The sequence below is a fragment of the Bombus affinis genome, chromosome 6 (assembly GCF_024516045.1).
Source record: "Bombus affinis isolate iyBomAffi1 chromosome 6, iyBomAffi1.2, whole genome shotgun sequence".
Lineage (NCBI taxonomy): Eukaryota > Metazoa > Arthropoda > Insecta > Hymenoptera > Apidae > Bombus > Bombus affinis.
This window is the reverse complement of record NC_066349.1, coordinates 6754820-6776092: the sequence shown is the minus strand read 5'-3', so window position 1 is coordinate 6776092 and position 21273 is coordinate 6754820. Positions and strand designations below refer to the sequence as shown.

The 21273-nt window shown below is 40.7% G+C and overlaps 1 protein-coding gene across 1 annotated transcript; it reads right to left on the bottom strand.

Moving 5' to 3' along the window:
• Positions 1 to 865: 865 nt before the first annotated feature.
• Positions 866 to 20683, bottom strand: LOC126918131 (dynein axonemal heavy chain 7). The gene is made up of 29 exons (XM_050725782.1): positions 20329 to 20683; positions 19614 to 20087; positions 18878 to 19258; positions 18334 to 18770; positions 18143 to 18258; positions 17342 to 18069; positions 16476 to 17133; positions 16080 to 16274; positions 15816 to 15947; positions 14686 to 15741; positions 14096 to 14273; positions 13857 to 14022; positions 12566 to 13571; positions 11814 to 12002; positions 10626 to 11704; positions 10326 to 10517; positions 10043 to 10269; positions 9292 to 9662; positions 8890 to 9070; positions 8236 to 8534; positions 7980 to 8144; positions 7639 to 7879; positions 7127 to 7416; positions 7032 to 7049; positions 6922 to 6942; positions 6297 to 6534; positions 6074 to 6225; positions 5220 to 5501; positions 866 to 4927 (listed from the first exon to the last, which is right to left on the bottom strand). The coding sequence occupies exons 1-29, from the start codon at positions 20544 to 20546 to the stop codon at positions 4721 to 4723; spliced, it is 9897 nt and encodes a 3298-aa protein (XP_050581739.1). The 5' UTR covers positions 20547 to 20683; the 3' UTR covers positions 866 to 4720.
• Between the last annotated feature and the right edge of the window lie 590 nt (positions 20684 to 21273).

Sequence of the window (21273 nt, the reverse complement as noted above, 5' to 3'; positions counted from 1 at the left end):
AGATTATTCGATCGGTGGAGAGAATATTTTGTATACTCGATTATTATAGAGAAGCTTTTTTAAAAAGAAAAATAGCGATTTAGATTATTCGGTTGTTATTATAGATTAACGGAATTAGTTTGTTCTTAAATTTGTAAATATAGTGTAGAAATAATGTAGAGATGATCGAGTTTTAGGTCTGAGAAATCTAGATTATTTGATTATTATTATTATCATAGAAAATTTTTTCTTTGCAAATGGGTATGATAAAAACACGAACGTAGAGAAACGTGCCATAATTTCGAACCGTAAAGTACTTTGAATTCGGAGAACATATTTTACTCGATCGTTATAATGAGCTTTTATCTTGCAAATGTGTGTAATGAGGATAGCAATATAGGAGGACATAACTGAGCTTTAAAGGATCATGAATTTCGGTTGTCGTATAAAGCTTGATCGTAATAAAGTATTTTTTCCTGTAAGTTTATAGATTAACAGCAGAATTTTTAAACCTAATTTAGATATCGCGAGGTTTCACGTTTTCAAGAATATAATTTTATAAATATCGTGCGATATTCAAGAGTAACCTCCATCGTCCGATATCGACAGATCTATCTTTGCTCCTCGCCGAGAGTAGCGATTATTAATGACGCGAGTCTCGGCATCGTTGCAAGAACCAATAACATCTTAGATACGTAGATTTACGTAGATTACGTAGATATTAGAACGACCAAACTACTTTACCTTATATTTTATTAGAACGAATTACCTTGTATTTTATTAGAATGTTTTCGATTGATCAAGAACTGTAATTAAGGTTTGAGAGTGTATATGTAACGCATTTGTGAAAGCAAGGTGTGTGACCGATTTACTAATAATACATTCGTATGAAGAAACATGTTTAATTGCATGATGTAATGTGGTTGGAATAAACGAGCATACGTAACCAATGCATCGCACATTCTTTCCAGCGATCCACAAAACGCATCAAAATGATAAACCCGCTCCTATAATTACCAAGTTGTCTAACTTGTCGCTTCTGATTATCTACAATCGTCGTGACTTTCACCAGCATAGAGTTTTACAATCGCTCCCTTCCGCGTTCCTCTCCTCGTCGAGCAGACAGCCGATCAAACTGAATGGTCGCTGGAACCATCACGCAATAAAGTATAACCCGAACGAACGCTTGTTAACTCTCGTTCCTATCCTCCCTTTTACTTTTTTCCCATTATCTCCATCCTGCGTGTTACGGAGATAAAAAAAGAAACTAAGAAACCTCATCAGCATAAAAGACACAGATTTCTCGATATTTCTATTGAGATAAAGAACGGTCGTAAAATTCGATCAATCATTCATATCTCGTATAATGTGATATAAAAACTCATAAAACATCACACCATTCATAAGTTTCGTAAGAGATGATAAATACCGTCAGAGAAAAGATCCCTATCAAAAGCTTGCCGAAAGTCCTTGACGAATCTCCCTCATCGGTGTCCTGATCATCAATCAAATCTCTTCTCAAGGTAAAAGCACGGTCGTTATCTCGTAAGAAGCCACAAGCTCCGTGGTGGGTAGTGAAGCACGAAAGCAACCTCCTGGTAAACCATGCATCAACGAAAAGCGTTTTCATGGCACGGTGAAGGCCGGTCGAAGGTAAAAGTAAAAGGTATGCCATTTTCGCCACGCCACCCCTGACCAGCTCCCGAAATTCTCTCGCTCCATCTCCTCCAGCGTAGGCGCGACAAAGAGATTCAGATGAAGGTCACTTTGCCAATAAAAAGAAGCTCGAAACAAGGGATGAAAGGGGGTGGACGTGAAACGAAACAAGACGCGGCCACTACAGAAACGGCGATACTCTCACCCTTTGCAATTCGATCAACGAATAAATTTCATTCAGGTGATATGTTCCTCGATGAGAGAAGCCCAAGCTCTGATACGCGTTGATTGCAAATTAGTTGATTTTATGCGACCATGGAGCACGATTAACGGCCGTCCCTTTCGAGTGGACTCGCTGCTGAATCAATTTACACGGGATGCTACTTTTTTCGAGTACTTTGAAGTAGAAAACTGGAGTTAGGTTGGTAAAGAGAGAAAGAAGAGTTGATTATTCTACGAAGAGAAGGTAAATGGTTCCACGGGTATATAGACCGAGGGGCGAGGGTGATGGGAGAAAATAATTCGCCCACAAAGATAGTTAGACACCGAGAAAAGTTACACCGGGTGTAAAAATGTTCGATCGAGGCAACGTAGCGGAAGAGATACGGACGCCTCTTCCACTATCCTTTTTAAGTAATCTTATACGAACAATTTCAAGAGAGCGAAACGTACAAAGGAAGTATTACTATATTTCGAAACTCCGGCTTCGAGTTAACGTCGGTTCTTTTATGAAACACGCTTTAAATATTTCAATGTAGGTTCATCAGCATCGGTTGAGAAAAACGTCGATATCAAGGGACGGTATCGAAGCATCGCGATAGATGTGCAAGCTTTAATTACATCCTTTCCAGGCCCTCGTTCGACGTTGCATCCAGATAAATGAATATTTATCAACCTCTTCCCTCATCTTCGTTGGGCACATTCGAAATCTAATCTCTCGTCTAAAATGTAGGGAATGGTTAACACAACTATGTAGGAGTGTTTACCAACTCCTCGAGGGTCCTTCAACTTTCTTCAACCGAGTCCTTTCACGTTGCCGCAAATTACGCAAATTATCGGCGGTATCCGCGTTTCCCCGGTGCTCGTTCCGCCTCCATGGCCGACTATTTCGACGTCGTTTCCGGCTGACGCGAGAGACGCGTGCACCGTAAAATCAGCACGCGAAATCATAAGCCGAATATACTCGTCTATAATTCACCGGATTACTCCAGCGTGAAGTTGATTCTACCAGTCAGCGCTTTACCGCTAGCAGAAAAAAGAAGAATGAATAAATGAAACAAGCGTTTCGTTCAGTGAAAAAAATGGGGGAAGCTAGTTGGAATTTTTTAACAGAGATATAAAACAGGCCTCGGGAAAAAGTTTCCAAATACTTCCCCTATAGTTTCGCGATTCACCGGCTGTAACACGGTCCATTCCGTGGATTTTCATCGAATAATCATTCGATCCTAATGTCGTCACCTCGACCGTCGACCAATGCTACCGACATCGTTTCTCTTTCTCTCCCTCTTTCTTTCTCTTTCTTTTTCTCTCCCTCTCTCTCTCTCTCTCTCTCTCTTTCTCTCTCGGTGGTCCAGGGAGAAGCTGAGAGCACTCGAAACACGCAAACAGAAGGAACCTATATAACGAAGGCGAAACGAAGAAGAAACCGGTGGAGAAAAAGAAAGAACGAAAGAAAGCAGAAAAAGGAAAAAAAAGTTGAGCCCGAGCAGGAAGGAAAAGGAGACCGGAGGGATACAGAGAGGACAAAAAAGGAGCCGAGGGAAGGAGAGAGAAAAAGAAACGAAGACAGGAACGCGATGAAGGGATCCGCGCGAAGAGAGGGTTAGGCAAACGGCGAGGGGAAGTATAGGAGAGAGAAGCGAAAGGGGGAGGAGAGAATCACGTGGGAAAGGGGAAAAGCCGAGATACGGGGAGAGATCAATACGAGGTCGCTAGGCAACGAGCCTCCGGCGATCTCAGTCCGGGTAGACAGGGTGCCGCCACCAACCCCTGAAGCCACCCACTAGCCACCCCCCGAACCGACCTGCCTCCCGTTGCTCTCTGAATATACCCCGTGTGCTCGCCTCTCTCTTCCCACCCTTCTGGTTACTCCTCATCCTACTGTTTTTCATCCTCTCTCTTTCCCTTTCTCTCTATCTGTCTCTTTATGTTTCTCTCTATATGTTTCTCCGCCCTGTAGCCGGCTCTACTGCTTTTCCTCGTCGTCACCAACCCTGCTATCTCCTGCGGACGTACGCTGCCTTCGAAATCTCTCCTGCACCTGGCTCTGCGAGGCTCTTGATACCGCTTGCAATATTTACGATAGCCGTTTGCATAGGAATCTCGATTTTGCGGCGGATACGCTCTCGCCGGTTTGTCGAACTGTATATCGAAAATCAGCCTTGTTATATCTCTACCTTGTCTCACCTGTGTCCAGACCGATCTCTTTCTTCGTTTGATTTTTTCTCTTCCCTTTTTTGCATTCCTTTCCTGTGCTTTTTTTATGTTACGTTACCGTAGGTCCCCTCGTCTGATCTGCGTCAAGCGATTGACTTTTTAGAACTCGTTTGAAGATTTTTACAAAGACGTTGGACGGTCGATTGATCGGCAGGCAAGAGGCGAAGTGCAGAGCCTGTGACCCGGATGTATCGCCACCTGTTGTAGTGCCTCGCTTACGTGCGGAACGTTCCCAAAACGACACTCCACTGGGAAAAACAGCTCGGATTTTGATTGCGGATTTTAAGAACGTCCGCTAGTTTCCGCCATGAACAACGTGCCGGAGAACGAAATTTCGAAAGATGGACCGATTGTTTCTGAGGGTGATCGATAAAGCGATAAAATGAACAACGTTGAATAAAGTTTCTGCCTTCGATCCGACTATTTTTATCGCGATAAGGAGGACGATAAGCGAGAAAACGACTCGATCGACGGGCCCTCTTCGAGAATCGAATTAACGTACGATGCTTCTGATCGCTTCGTCGGAATTGAACACCAAATTCAATTATATCATCGATAAGGACAAGTATGCCGATGGGCGACGAGATATACGGCTGCATGATACATAAACGGAAGATAGTATAATCGTTATTTCAATGGGACGATAGGTTTAATCGGACAATTGGCAGATCATGGCTACGCCACGCAGAATCCAATGCTCCGGTGGATGGTCCGTCGGGAGCCATATGGCGATTACGAAGTTCGTCGAGTGGCCAGTTGTCGACAGAACACCTTTTCTCTCCGTGGTTTTATACACTGGACAGGTATATGTGTATCTTTCCTCCACATCTTCCTTTTTCATCGGTATCAGCCAAATCTGCCGGAACGAACGCGACAGATTGTAGGACGAATTCGATTGTACGCTTGCTTGGCGAAGAAAATACAGGAAACAAGAGAATGAGATTTTGAAGAAAAACAAATAGATAGAAAAATATGAAAGTAAAAGAATCGTTTCTTTTATTTGCTTTCGAAGACTTTCTCAGTGTAAGAGATAGATAGTAACTAGCATATCGATAAGATATCAAAGAAAAATCAAAATTGTTTTCTTTTTGATTTGATTTTAGAGATATCTGAGTATGAATAAGTCAAAAGTAAGAAAACGTACTTACGTAGGGAACGACGTCGTACAAAATTTTCGGCAATGATTCGTCAAGTTTCATCGTGCTCATGTTGAAACGAGCTCCATCGAGGAATAGACCGTAAATGTAAACACCATCGGTTGGTGGTTCAGGGAAAACAGTTTCCTTCAAAGGGACAAAGTCGTAGACGAGCAAATCTATCGGTATCGAATATTTCCTCGCGTAGTTCTGTTGTGCGCCGGTGAGAAACGCCTGTGTGAAGTAGAAACCAGAGATCCAGAAGGATGTCGGTGGTCCTTCATCGTACCATAGCTGCAGCGAAAAACAAATAACATAGAAAGTCTCGAAAAGAAAGTATTATTTCCATCGAATCACTATTGATATCCTAAAACGAAAACTTCTTCTTGCTAAAATATCTTCAATCTAGAGTTTCATAAAGAAGTATAGAAGTATTTGAGCACTTACTATAAAAAGAACTTTTAAGATTGGATATTAATATATGTCTATATTTTCGAATTTCTTTCAAACTCTAACAACATAATGGTGACAGTGATGTCTCATTGCATAGCTAATAAAGTTACATGAAGTTTAATATGACGCATGTAATATATTCAAAGAAATTTAGTACAGCGAGTGACCAAATATCTTCTCAAGTCATTCTATAGTACTTTGCTAGAATCTCAGACTATCTATCAAATGGAACAATTTATAAAGCAAAATAGCACAAATAAATAGTGCCTTGGAAAGAATATTCAAAGATTCATAAAATTTCGAACATCGCGTGAAAATGTTTCCTAAAAATATATACGTAATTACATTTCCCATTATGAGATCGCTATGATAGATAGCCGAAGATGTTTCGCGCGGTATATACGTGCAGATACCTGAAGAAAAGCGAGCCTCTTCAAGAAATCCTGTATATAACTGCCTAGCGGCTTCAACGACGGATAAGAGTTCCTCATCCACATCTTCGATATCTTTCCAGTAATTATCGATACGTAGACCTCCTCGAGGTCCGGGTTCATGATCACCAGACCTTAGATTAAGTTCACGAAGCCGTGAAAAATCGATAGACACCGGCTGGCCGTCACAAGCTTAGCCGTTTACCTTTGATCGCCTTCTGAACATTTATGAGGCTATTCCTGATCGTTTGCAGAAGCTTGTTGAATCTTCCCATTTCCTGGACTAGCACCGTGTTCATGCTTTGATTATATAACGTCGGATATTTCTCGAGTGCATCCACCAGATCGAAGTCGTCGGGCAACTTTGACAGAATATCAGACGCTACACCGTAGACGATCTCGTCGGGTGATTTTCCTACGTCTGTTTCCGTTTCTCCCGTGTCCTAATTGGAGGACGGAGCAACACAGGGTCTCGTTAGTCGTCCGCACGATTCGTCACGCAGAATACATTTAAGGAACCCTATTATATTTTGTGAAACACGAGGCGAGCCGAGGCGACCGCGTACACGCCTTAATTGTCTCGAAATTAATGAACGAAGATAATGATAACGACCGACCCGTGATACCAACAACCGAGATTTTCCGCAACGAAAGTGGCGAATATTTTTGATACAGATCGTGTCCACCATAAACCAGACTACGAATCTCCAGACTTACGATAAATAACAGAAAATGGTGCTTTAATAATCAATACATTTAATATGATTTAATAACTTTTCGCTTTGAAAATTCATAGAATAATCGAAGTGCACATAACAAAGTGGTATTACCTTTCTCTTCGACTTTTTCAGCTAAGCAAGCATGAGTAATATGAATAATAGAATAACAGTGTATATTTATTATTTACAGATTGAATGAATTTGGTTTTAACATCACTTACTTTAATATCCTGAATAGACTGCAGGATGAAACAAGATATAATATTAAGAAATCAAATTTCCATATGAAAATCAAGTTTCATAATATTAACCTCACCTGCGTTGCCAATAAGGAAGACAACATCGATGTAGTCTCCTGCTGATCCTTAATGATATCCGCATTGTCGTTCATCCCAAAGACACTAGGAGCAGTGGCCATTGGAAAAGATCTAATATATTCAAGAAATTCGTCATGATCACTGACTTCAGGTACATAGTATATACCACTAGGATCGAATAGGTGTTTTTTCTGTGCAATGACTTCCATACAATAAAACTTGACAAGAATCGTATTTAAAGTTCTCCTATCCCATTCGTCCGTCACGCGGCCACCATAATTACATTCGCCTACGAGACAAATTAATTTTGAGTGAGAATTGAATTTTCTAAAACAGTACACGATATTCAAGAATACAATTCGTTGATGAACATTGACTAGGAAATATTTCAAATAGTATTTTACGTTAGTGCAATGTTGGCCCTAGATGGGTTCTTTTAAAAAGAAAAAAAGAAAAAGAGTTTAACCACTCAATTAACAAGTTTAACAAAGTCTAACAATTAATGCGATACCTGTTAAGTATTTCAAGGCCGTAAACTGAACGTCATCGTACTGATCCAAGAAGATTCTCAATTGCAGCGCACTGATCCGTAGGTCGGTCTCGTTGAACTCATATTGATTATTCCAACCGATCGGCCCAAATTTCCTGCGTTCTTGAACAATCGCGTGGAAAAAGCACAAGGAAAAAAGTAGCTTCTTGAAAGCCTCGTTTTGCTTGCAAGTCTCGAAGAATTCCTCATCGCATATTGGGTCCTTACGAACGAAAGAAGTATCAAGTATTGACATATGATTTTAAAAATGTTGTACGCTTCCGAAGATTTTATAAAATTCGGAACAATTATTTTTACATTACTTGTAAGAAAGATCTGATTATATTTGCTCTTAGTCCTTTCGGTGGCTCGTTGGTCATTTTCACACCATTCTGAAGGACGCTAACTGGAAAATGCTCCACTGGATAACTTGTTAGCCATAATCGGAAATCTGGATGCACAGTTCCAGGTGTGAAGCTTTCACAAATCTAGAAAAAGATTTTTCTCTCTCGCCTTTCAAATTTTTTGCTCCGTCATACCACTCTGCCGCTTGATGGTCAGTCAACAATTCGGTAATACCTTTTCCAAATGTGGCATAAAACTCTTGGCAAGGTGACAGTTCTGCAGAACCACCCAGGTACCATTTTTCACTCCCTCGTCGATTAGCTGGGCGGCGATAACTCCTTGTCCTTGACCCAAAGAGAGGGAGAACAATCGGTTTGTACCGAAACCTTGATCGTCGGCGAATTTCAGTAGAACCGCCATAGGATCGGCGCCAGGCGTTAACACGAATATGAGGGGACTGCAGGAATATGAATCCGCGAACGACGATACCAGGTCGAAGGGCGGCGGCTCGATGTACTGTTGTCCCAGTTGTTCTACCACGAATTAATCGAAAATCGTTCGCCTTAATACGAAGCTTCGATATAGCGTAATACCAAACCATTTCTTTATTTCTGTCTTCATCTTTATTTTAATATATCTACATTTATATTACTATTTTTCTATATATAGCGAGTCACGAAAATATTTGAATTATTTATTATATATTTAGGGATGTGTTGTACGCTATATAAAACTTTTTGAATTTTAGTTCGCGGCGTAATGAAGTACGATTATTATGAATATTCGTGAATTATAGTTTTCGAAATATTCAAAATATCGCGTGCATGAATTCTTCTTGATAAATATGTAAGCAACGATGCGACGTATTTTTACATGAAGATTTTTCACCTTCTACAAATTGCTGGACGGCTGGCACAACTTTGTCAGGACGCATACATCGCAGCACGATTATTCTCTCGAAAGGGTTGAGCTTGTCGTAAGGCGCGGGAAACGTTAAAGTGTGAGGCTCCATATGATCAAAGATGGCTTTCCAATCATTCAGCATTGTCTCGAATGCGTTTTGAAATCCCTAAACGAAAGAGAAACGAATTAGTTACGAAAATGTATAACTATACTCAATGGTAATAGTATAACGAATACTCTCAGAATTCGAATTACGAAGTACGAGTCGATCATGATAAAATGTTCGATATAATTCGGACAATAAGAATTTATTTTTTAGAACTGTGACCAATCGGGAATACTAAGATCTCGAACATAAGTGCCTTACTGTACCACGTTTCATCGTACCATAAACCCTGGAATATTATTCAAACGACACAACTCGTCCCAGGATTTCGAGGGTAGCCATTTCGTGGGATTTGCGAAAGGATTCTCAAGGCCAACGCCGCCGGTCAACAGAAACATCCATTGAGGCATCGAGAGTCGTCCCTGCTTATTCAGCAGGTTCACCGAAAGCAGCAGCGAGAATAAAAGCTTGTCCTTCTCGAACAACGACCGACATATGTTCACGTAAAGTGAGTAGGTGAAGTGCTTCGTGAGGTCCTTCAGTCGTTGCTGAATGTCTTCGACCCGTTCCGTGTTGTCGATCGTGCTATTGAACAGATTCACGAACCAGGCCAGAGAGTATTGATACATCGGATCAATATTAGCCAGGACAGCTAGAGAAAATTTTATTCCATTAAGATTAATTCAATTTTCTTTTGAATCTGCGAAAACACTCCAGTGGATTTAAATTCGCCATACAAACGAAGTCAAGGAGATTCTACGAGTCAAAATATTACATCGGTATACGTAAAATACTTTTTCAAATAAAACTTTAAGTAAACCTAGTTTCTTTAAAATATCATACAAGTCGATTCGCTTTAATACGATTGATAGTCAACAACGTGATAAAATTTGTACTTTACAAGTGTTCAAACTTGAGTTTTTCAAAAATGGAGTTTCCAACGCAATTTTATTATTCTCAATTTCCGTCTTATTTTGAACCATAGAATCTGCCTTATTGCACTTATACAGTAAAACGCTTAGTGTGTGTCACCAATCGTGAAGAAAAGAACGGTGCTGTAAGCAGCTATGGGCGTGTACTCCAATCTTGCAGCGTCGATAGACTTTTCCGTAATCTCAGCTGCCGTTTGTTTCGTGACTATCTCATCAGAAAGAGTCTTGGATGAACTAAGTACACTAATCGCTGTTTCATCCTCGAGAATATTTCCTTCTGCTGTCGACAGAACTTCCAGAATTTCGTCTTCGATCTCCTTCAGTTTCCTACGAAACGAAGTCGTTGGCGAAGATTGAAGAAATGTAATAAAACATTAATGTACTTCTTGTTGGCGGCTCCTTGGACGATTAGCTGATTCTTCTCAGACTCCAAGTCTGGTCTTTCTTTGGCTACCACAATACCGAGGAGCTGATCTTCCAGGCCTATCGGTGTGATCATGAAATTCAATAGCGTTACTTTAACTGCTACCTCCGGTAAATAGTGGGGATTGCGTAATTTGGTTGTAATGTAAAATCTGTAAAAGAAAAAGATAAGTAAAATTCATTCCACTCAACAGTATAAACAGACAGTGTCGCAATTGTTTTTGAGTAGATAAATGTTATTTATTTAGAATGAAATCTACCGGAAATTGACAGAATACTCGATGACAGAATCCCCAACCTTGATACATTCCGCGCCACCAGACCTAAATGTTTGTTTCATCAAGAGCGGTTCCAAGGCAGCATCAAGCTCTTCGCCCACATTCTCTAACAAAACTGGCTGCCCAAACTGTATAGCATTTTCTAACACTCTCATATAATCACTCTGCGACAATCTAATAACATGAATATTATTTTCCTTCTCCATATTCTTCACCCATTTGTTAGCCTGGCCCTGAGGATCGATCATCAGAGGCCATCGTCGAGAATTCGTAACAATTATCGCGTTATCTATCGAGAACAAATCACTGGGCAAACCAAAAATATTCCAGGACCGTATCAACACAGGATCACCTAGAATCTGAGTAAGCTGATAGTCCTTCGTACAAATTACTTCCAAATCGGTGCAAATCTGCACCCAGTTGTCGATTTGTTGCTGTCTATACTGAGTGGTGAACACTCCTAAATAGGCCACGATCCCGGAGCCGATGAGAATGTCTCCCGTCAGCTTGTAATAACGTTCGCCCAGTTCCTTCGCAGTATCGGACCATCTGGTGTACTCTCCCCCTAAGCCGCCAATCAACTCCCTGGCCCTCCTTAATCTTGCCTCGCACTCGTTCACTTCGTCCGTCATCGCCTGGTACTCCGCTCTTCGTTCAGCCAACAGCTCCTCCAGCTTCGCCAACCTGTCACGCACTTCTTGGAGCTGACTTCTCTTCAAGTTCAATTGCCTCATGGCCTCGTTGTAGTCGGCCTCCGCCAAGGCCAGCGCTTGCTTCTTCGGCGCCACGATCTTCGCCACCTTGTCGTACTCTGACAGAGCGAAGACCCATCTACAGAGACCTTCACAGGCGGTAGAAACTTGTCTGATCCGTTCTGGATCGAAGTTTGGATTTGTTAAGATAGTAGTGCGGATCTTCGTCATGATCCTTTCTGGAATGTTGTCCTTATCGAACATTAATAAGGATTCGAGGAATTTCATGTCGCTCAATATGCGAAGAGATGGCCTCCAATAATCATCTATAACTCCATCTGGAGTCTTAACCTTCTCCGGTTTCACGTCCTAATAGGATAGAATTTGTATGGATCATGTTTTTATTCTTTTGATAAGCAGGGTTTGAATAAGTACATCTTTGTGGAGATTGAGTTTAGTTTGAAGTTGAAGATCGAACCTTTAAAATGCAAACTGCTTCCATCACCAATCGAACACCGGCTGGCGGTCGTTTCATGGATCGCACGATTTGAATATCCTGAGGAGTCAGAGTGTTCAAGGCATCGTTCGCCGCGTTTAATATTGGCATCACTTCTTGCAGATCGGCGTCGCATTCTGCGCGAATGGCGTTCGCTTCGTTCGCGACGACCTAGAAATTCGAACATTCTGCTTTTAAAAAATACCACAAAGGAATTTACGTACACGTACCGAGTTCCATGCATCCGACATACCGGACGAAAGTCATTTTTATTACGAGCTCTACAATTTTCGTATTTCAAAATCTCATTAATATTAACAGAGCGCGAGCATACGTTGTGGAAGCAATTTCAGCAGAAGTTATTAGAAACCGTAGAAAACATGAAATCCTTTTTACAGAGCGAAAACTACTTAAATAACATCGCTGGAATTAACATTTGTGTCCTAATATTTCAAATTTAAAAGATATGTAGATTTCTGGAACTATATGCGAATAAATGACAAACATACTTCAAACTACTCGCAATTATCAGTAAGGACGTACATTTACTTCATTTTCTAGTATTTTCATACCCCAAGGTCTCACTAATATCAGCATAACGCAAAGATGCATAACGGAAGGAATTCGAGAGGGAGTAATTAGAAACCGTGAACAAAGGTGGAGTGGCCTTTACAGGGCGGAAGCTTCCTAAATAAAATCGAGTGACTGTGATCTTTAAGCCGGCAACACCTTACCATGGCAGCCTCTTCGTCCCTCTTGACGACTTGCTCCATGGCAGCTACCTCCTCGCTTTCCCTTTGAACATCGAGAAACATGGCCTCCACGTCCTTAGCGGCGACAAGGAGCTTCGGTTGCAGCGCGACTAAAATCTCTTGCATCTTCTCCACTTGCCTGTGAGTACTGTCCAACTTTTCCAAGCCAGCTTCGTACCTTTTTTTCCCATCGAGCGCTTCCTTCCTCTTTTTTGCCAGCAGGTCCTTGAAAGTGTTGATGAGCTCCAGGTACGAGGTAGGCGTAACGTAGTTGTACCTCTTTGACTTCCTTAGGAACTCCTTTGTCAACTCCTGCGTGGACATATGAAAGAATTGGCACATCTCGATGCAGGCGTCACGTTCCTTCTCCGTTAGATCGATTTCGCCCAAGAATTTAGTCGCCACAGCGAGCAATGCGTCCTCAGGCCAAGGTTGCAGCCAATCTATCGTGCAACAATTCACCAATGCCGGAAATTTTCGAATTCTGATACGAAAATTGTCACCAATAGGCGACATGGTGACCACGATATGCAAGTGTTCGCGAACAGTTTGTACGAAGAAATTGAACAAAGCCACGGGGCTGCCGTCTGTCTGCAAGGACCTGTCTCTCTGACGATCGATCACTCGCATCTTCTCGCAAATATCAGATATTTCATCAGGTGCAAATATGTTAGGAACCTCTCCGGAATTTAAAAGATTGCTAATGTCTTCCAGAAAGGTCTCTTCTTTAATTTGTGTATCCAAAAATAGGAAAGCTGTGTGCAGATCGCTAGCTGCGCTTTTTTTTAGAATGTCTTTTACGTCTTCGTGCCATTCGTATAAACCATACTGTTGAGACATTTCCACTTGAAACAATTCGTAATCTGAGATGTGAGCTGCTAATTTCGTTAACGATTGGCGCCCCGAACCGCCCACTCCGATTAATAACGCGTGACTTCGAGGCTGCATCATTATGCGACAGATCTTTGATAGATGTTCTACGGCGAATCTAGAAGGCAAAATAAAATAGAAAAATTGCGGAGATATCTGGAAAAAGGATCTATAAGAAAAAATGGTGAACTAAGGGAATTATGATTTAACGTTATTTAGTTTTAAAAAATATAACAGTGAATATAAAATATAACAAAATATAAAATATAACAGAGATAGGTGATAATCGAATAGTGCAAGTAATATTTCTATGATAAATATTACTAGTCCTATAAACCCTTTTTTCAGAAAGCTCCTCAATTTTCATCATTTTTTACTTAAAATATACGCAACCGAGTAAAACCTGAAAAGAACGAGATTCATCGGTGTCCTCGAAATGGAATTATATTCAACGAGATATTCTTCAGCTATGATTGCCAAGTGGTCTAAATCCTGCACTTCGGAATATAGCTTTTTATCCGCCAATGTGTCGTAGAAGTCACAATAAATCAGATTTCGAAGCTCTACTTCTGTCACCTAATTACGATTAAAGAAGATTATGGAGATGGTGATATTTAAAAACCTTGCGTATTAGAAGAAAACGTACTGTGCCAGATCTAGCAGTAAGTAAATCTTGAAACAGATGGTCCAGATTGTCATCCATATATTCTAACATGGTCCTTCGTATCTGCTCGACGAGCCACTTAATATCATGGTCGTCTACCAACCGATCACCATAAACGCGTAACACTTCGTGTACCCAGAGACGCTTTAAACTCGCCTTAAAACATTATGTCGGTCAGGAAATATTATATAGTTCTCATACATATTTATGAATAGTAACCGTCAAAATTGGATATATTTATTTGGAGCATTATGTTATCATTACGTTAATAACAAAACACAAAGAAATTTATCTCTAATCTCAATTAAGATTGTAAGCTGTTGAAAAAGTTGAGTTTCATTTACGTTATAAAAATAGGGACATTTAGGGTCACCTTAACGTTAATGCAAATGTGTAACTATGCTAATATCATTAGAATATCGAGGTTCCAAGGTCAATAGAAGACACGCAAGGCTATGAATGGTCATACAGATCACGTCATTAGAATTTAAAAGCTTAAGATCATTCTCCGTAACCCTACAACGTATCATAGAATAAAACAGAAATTTATCTGCAAATAAATACTTACAGGTTTAGTGACACTTTCAGGCGTACACAGTAGCACTCCTTGAATCACTCTGGAGAAATCTCGTAAGTTGAACAAGTAATGGCATTTGGCTGGTGTCGGTAGAAGATACACTCTAGTTTCTTTATAAACATCCAAGGTTCCGCTCACGATGTAGTCGACACTAGGAAAGTAATAGTCCGGAAATTCCTTGTTCGTAAAGTGCCATGTTACGATGGTAGAGAAGATGGTGTTGAGAACGTCATCGGAGAATTCGGAAATTCCCAGGGTAAAAAAGTGTCTCTTGAACCGTAGCGTGACGTCTAATCCGCTGGATGGAGGACCCATCGCGCAAACCAGCTGAACGTCCACCAGTTGTATAGGCGTCACTTCCTTCAAATCGTACCACGTCCAATGGTCCAGCCATTGCCTCAACAACTCTATAGGTGGCTGTGCTCCGTACTCTTCCTTCTGTGGCATGGAGATATCGTCCACGAATACAACCCAATACTTTCCTGGCGGAGCTCCATATAGTCCCTTCTTTCGTCTGTCCAATTTGTTCATGATGATCTCTTGGGTTTGATTGGCAGTAGTCTGTGCGGAGAATATTACGAAAAGAGGTTTGAAAATTTCTGGGTTGTTCTTCTTCAATAAAAATTCCATGATGTACACTGATTTCCCGGTACCCGTCGGACCGACCAAAAGGATAGGTTTTTGATGACAAATCAACAGTTTAAACAGATGAAAGTAACGAACAGTTTCGATCGTGGGGACAATTATCTGATTCATTGGTATGTCCTTTGGTATTACTGGAACGTCTTTTAGATCATCCATCCAAGGTCTCCATTTGCCTCTACCTTCTTTGATGTATTTATAATCGAACACCAAACCTGTCATTGGTAAATTTACTACGTATGGTTTCGATGGATCGGTGGTTTCTTCGGAAACATTGAAACGTTCTCTGACATCGGCGGGAAATTCTCTCTCTGTTAATGCTCTAAAGAGATCGCTGAAGCATTCACGGGAGTCCACCATCAACGTGCCGCCCAACGCCCAGATACAAGAAAAGAAGAAGCAACCCTGAAACACCCTTGACACTCGTCAGTTTCTCTTTCTTCGATAGAAAAGGCTTGACAATGTAAGTATTTATGTACCTCCACTTGTGCCCTTAAATCTAGATCTGTTAGAGTTTGGAGGTACTTCTCGTCATGGTACTCGTCGAGGAAACAATCGAATAAGTATGTCACAGACCTAACCATATTAGCGTCTTGCATTGTTATTAATTCCTGAAGGTAAAATTAAAAACACGTGAAAATAAGAATAATACCAGGGCCTCTTCACACGATAATTTGTTAATTTATAATGTTAGCAAATTGGCAAGTTTATTTTAATTGATTTATAAATGACATCTTTCGAACCTTAACTCCCCAACGAAGCAGATGCAAGAGTGGAGGACAAAACCTCATGTACATCTCGTGCAAATGGTTTTTAAGATGCTCTGTGAAAGACAATGGTAAAGTGTTCAACCACGAGAGCAAAATTGGTTTCCAACCTAAACTAATTGGTTCCATGTAAATCATACCGCATCTTGACACTGTGGCAGGTGACGCGACCTATATCGATCGTAATAATTAGACTATGAGCTTTCGTTCCAACCTAAATTTTTATGAACGAAGCTAGAGAAGTAGAGACTAAATAGAAATTTGTTTCGCTCTATAAATATCATACACTGCCGCTCATAAATATTATAGCTTACAAAAGAAATAGATAAAACACTTTAAGTAAAGAGGACAGGATAAATTTCAGTAGGCTACCTCCAAGTCCATAGGCTCAAAAATTAAGTTCGTGGTGGGCGCTAGCTGGATAATTTCCCCAGAGGTCAGGCAGAGCTTTTTATTGTCATCCAGGACAGTATTCATGTTCTCGATCCACAGGGCGTCGACCGGCCCATCGAAGACCAACCATTTCCTATTCAGGTTGGTGGAAGTCGCGAAAGCTCTGTAACTGACAGCGAGCACGCCGTCGCTCCATTCGTGCGAGGCCGGGTCGAACTGACCGTATAATTGACCCATGGTGATCGCCTTTGGATTGATAACGGTTATCTCCACCCGGTGTTCGTCCATCAGCTTCCGTTCCTCTAACAAACCAAGACAATCGGCCAATATTCTATAAGCCGAGGTTTTCCCTCCAAATGGTAGACCAACGATCATGAAACCGTGTCTAACGATCATCATCTCATAGATCTGCTGTATCTTCTCCAAAAAGAAATCAGTACACTGAATATTAGCAGCGGCACACGCATCCATCGTACACGCGTTTAGGTGAGTATAATCTGGCGGTGGAAGAACGACTCCGGGAAACAAATCTGAAGCGATGCCCTCGAAAAGAGGTAAATCGTGGACCAAAAATTTTGGCAGGTTAACATCCAATATGCTTCTTAGCATGAGGATGTCTTCAGACTCGTCAGGATACCTGATCAAGAATCATAATAATTATAATCCGAATTAGAAAAGTTATAGTGTAAGAATTAGTATCTTATCTTAAATGATTTTGGGCATGAATAAACATTATAAATGATCGAAATTTTCTTTGATTACGGGAAATCAAATATGACGGAATTTTTCTTAATGAAATTTTTCGCAAAAGTTTTAAAAGTAATCGTCACATTCGATTCTCGTACCTGAGCTTTAAATTGCCAGCTGCAACGAGGACAGATTTCACTGCCCTCATACCATAATCATAATGATGCTGACTGCTCAACTGCTCGGAGCAAAGTCTGTAAGCTGTGACGATTTTTACAGCTAGAGGTCTACCGTTATAAAAGCCATAGGAGTATAGCGTGTTCTCGGCGATCAGCGCGTAATCCGGCACCATCATGGCCACGGGACGGAACAATGCCTTTAGATTGTCCGGCAACTCTGATCTCCCCGCGTAACCCGGATTCATCGTGATAAAAATGGCGCACGTTGGATCTAAAAAGATCTCCGTGCCCTCGAATACGATCTTCTCAGCGCCGCTGTTTATCGCTCGTTGAATCGTTAAAATTTGTTGCGCTACTACTGATAACACTTCGAGATCGATTCGATTGAATTCGTCAAAACAAGACCAGGCGCCGCAAGAAGCTAATCCTTTGAAGAATTTTCCTAATGCGAGGTAATCGAGGCCTTCGGAACAATTAAAGACGACGCACTGTTTTGCTACTGCTTTAGCGAGATCTTTCGTTGTCTCTGTTTTACCAGTTCCGGCGGGTCCCTCTGGTGCACCGCCTAGATGAAGGCTCAAAGCGCCGAATAGAGTTCGATAACATCTATCTGTTAAGGGAGTGATTACTAATCTTGAAGAATTGCCAAGGTACTCGTAACCATAACGTTGCTGTGAATTTATCATGTAAGCCCACATATTTTCTTCCTGAAATAAATATTTTTAATAATAATCTTACTATTAAAAGATTTTTCTTTATTTTGTAGGAAGTTTGCCTGACCAGCCAATAGTAACGCAAGTGACACAACCATTTGAAATCGGTATTCTTGATCACTTTCTCCTGGTGAAGCGACGTAAGCACGTCTTTCCCATGGACATCCAGCGTAACTAAAGCTTCTACAATTGTAAATCTATGTATTATATTTTGTACTAAGGAAATTATACCGAGAAGTATAGCTTATGAATAATCACCAAGAGTGATACGATTCTGTTTCGAGAGTTTGCCTCTGATTAACGATATAATGTCGTTCAGTTCCGCCTGACATTGATCCAAGTATCTCTTCATCCCTTGAACACCGTACGGCATCGATTCCTCTATACGTAGAGTCCAGTATGTTTTACCAACGCAAAGAATCGTTTGGCCTGGCCATTCCAGCACCCAGATCTTCCTCGATTTAGTAGGATACGCCTGGATCGCTAGCAGCACCTCATTTCGTATACTTTTTCGCATAACCGTTTCCAATTCGACCAACCATTTCTCTACTTGTCCTCTGGCAGCAGCTGTGGATATCGTCTCTATCAGTCGAACCTCTTCGTCCTCTGTCGATATCATAGCGACCACCTCGAGGTCCTCGTTAAAATGTAATCTATGTATTCCCTCGAAACATTTCTTTAGATGTGGCTGAACCCTGAAACAAATCGTTATAAATATTTCAAAATATTTTATTTCAACAATAACACAATCGTGTATATTTGATTAATTTTTCCGAATCGTGTTAATAGCAGTTTTTATTACCGAGTCGGATCCTTAGTTTCAGAGAGAATTTCCAGCAACTCGTCGTTAGACAGGAAAAAGAATCTCGGGAAAAAGAGTCGTTTTCTTTCGAGGTAATCATTCAGACCCTTTTGAATGTCTTCTAGTAATCCGTAGCTCTTCTTTAGCCGCTCCAACATTTTATCGATTTCGACGACAACGAAAACGCGAGGATCCGCGTGGACGGTCTTCATAATGTCACGCCAAGTTTTATCCACCGCGGAAAATTTTCTTCCTTCCTCTGGCATCTGTTGCTGTATATCCGGCGATGTGAAGATCGGCTCCAGGTACATCCAGATCGCCTGCACGCGTAGCCATTGGTCCAGAATATCTTGCAGCAAATGAAGTTTGTACTCCCATCTCCTGTTTTGTAGCGTTAGGTCGTTAAATTCCGATCATACTCGCAATATCTAGTATCGCTTGGAAAAATAATAGCTCGTAAAAATATTTTACACTCCAATTATCCGTAACAAGATGTTAAAAACTGTTGACGATCTATGTTTCATAGGCTGTAACAGCCAAAAACTTTTTACAACAGGTATTAGTTGAGAAATAGGTAGACACACAAAAAGTGAATGAATATGTTAAAAACGCCTGTTACATTTTTGTTCTTTTTGTAAAACCAACAGAACCCCCTTGGATCTATCTAATATTTTGTATATCATGAATACTACTATACTATAATAGTTCTAACGTCGATTTTCATTAATTTTCTTACAGGATCCTTGCTTCAAAAGGCTTTATGTTCGGCGAATTCTTGATAGTAACTGTCCTAATGATGTGATCGTCTAAAAGAAGTTGTATATCGTCGACACCAGCGATGACGTAGGTACCAGTATCCTTGAAAGGGTTCACCGTAAAGTATAAATCGGCCCAATCCTTCTCCATCTTATCCATGGCTCTTTCCAAGGTTGCCTCCTTCGACGCGTTGTCCGAGATGCTCTCGAACTGGCTGACGTATATGCCTAAATTCATGTCCAGAATCTTCGCCAATGTTAAATCGGGATCAACTTTTATCGGAATGTTTATGATCTCCGAAATTTGCTCCCAATGGCGATCCTTTAATCCTGGATTACCAAGCGTAAAAACGATCGGCATGTATTCCCTGAAGTCCTCGATTTTTTCCCGGACACTGGCTGCTAGCTGCCTCAAAGCTGGCTCTTGAAAACTTCTCTCCAGCTTATAGATCGTTCTGTTCGTGCAAACAGTTTTCATTAACCATTACTTGTCGGAAAAATATACGTTTTATCTTTATTGCTAAATAATTCTTAAGGAATATAGGAGAATAATTTGAATTCTAATTATAATAAGTTATTCGAACTTTCACAAACATGAATATAGAAACAGAAAATAAGGAAAGTCAATTCGTTTCGATCACTAAATATTCTAACAAGTAGATAATATTATAACGATTGCATAGCAAATATATCGACCTGAACGCGTATCCTACGTCGTTATCGATGTCCTCCGGATTATAAGAACCAATCATTGAGTTTAACCACTTATCCTGCTTAGTCAAAAAGTCACAAATTGCGTCAAAGAGTAGTTTGAAGGGCTTCAGTTGATCAGCGATCTGTTTACGACGTGGATATTGCGTTATATCCCAGCCAAACGATGCTTCTTCTTCGTTAAACTTATCGATCTTCTCCATGGCGGCGATCAGTCGGTTCTCTAAAGTCTGTGCCCTTTTCTGATATTTGTACACTTCTCCTATATCTCCCCAATGTTGAATCTCGTCCACCTGTTTCGCGTAAGACTCCAATTCTTCCTCAAACCTAAGATACCTAACTATTGAAACAAGAAACAATTTCAATAATTGTCAATTTCCTCGAACACGTGTTTTCTCTTCTTATTAGTCAAGTTACTTGACTAATTTGAAGAAGATATTAGCACCTTTTAATGCGTGCTGAAACTCCAGCGTCTTAATCGCAACGATGCTTTCGTTCTCTTCCAAAATTTGTGGTACCTTGTGGTACCACTGAAAAACTTCGTTATTTGTGATTATCTCGATGTCAGTTAGAAGACGATAGTCGGCCAACAACAAAATATGTTCGATTATTTGGTAGAGGTTCTGCTCCAAAGTCTTAAAAGTAACTTCTCTGTTTACCTTAATGAAGTTTTTAAGCTCTACAAGTTCGATTGTGTTGGCGGGCGTGCTCAGGGCACGTTCAGATATACTTTGATATCGTTCTGTAACACTAAACCGGGTTTGCCATTGTTTTATCGTGGAAGTGCGAATAGATTCATCCTTGTTGATTAAAGTAATTTGAGACTCACTTCTTGGCCATATCTTGATACCTCTTGATGAGCGTATCGATGAGAAGACATTTTATTCGACAAGTGTTGTCGACGATTGTCTCGATGAATATTTTTCGAGA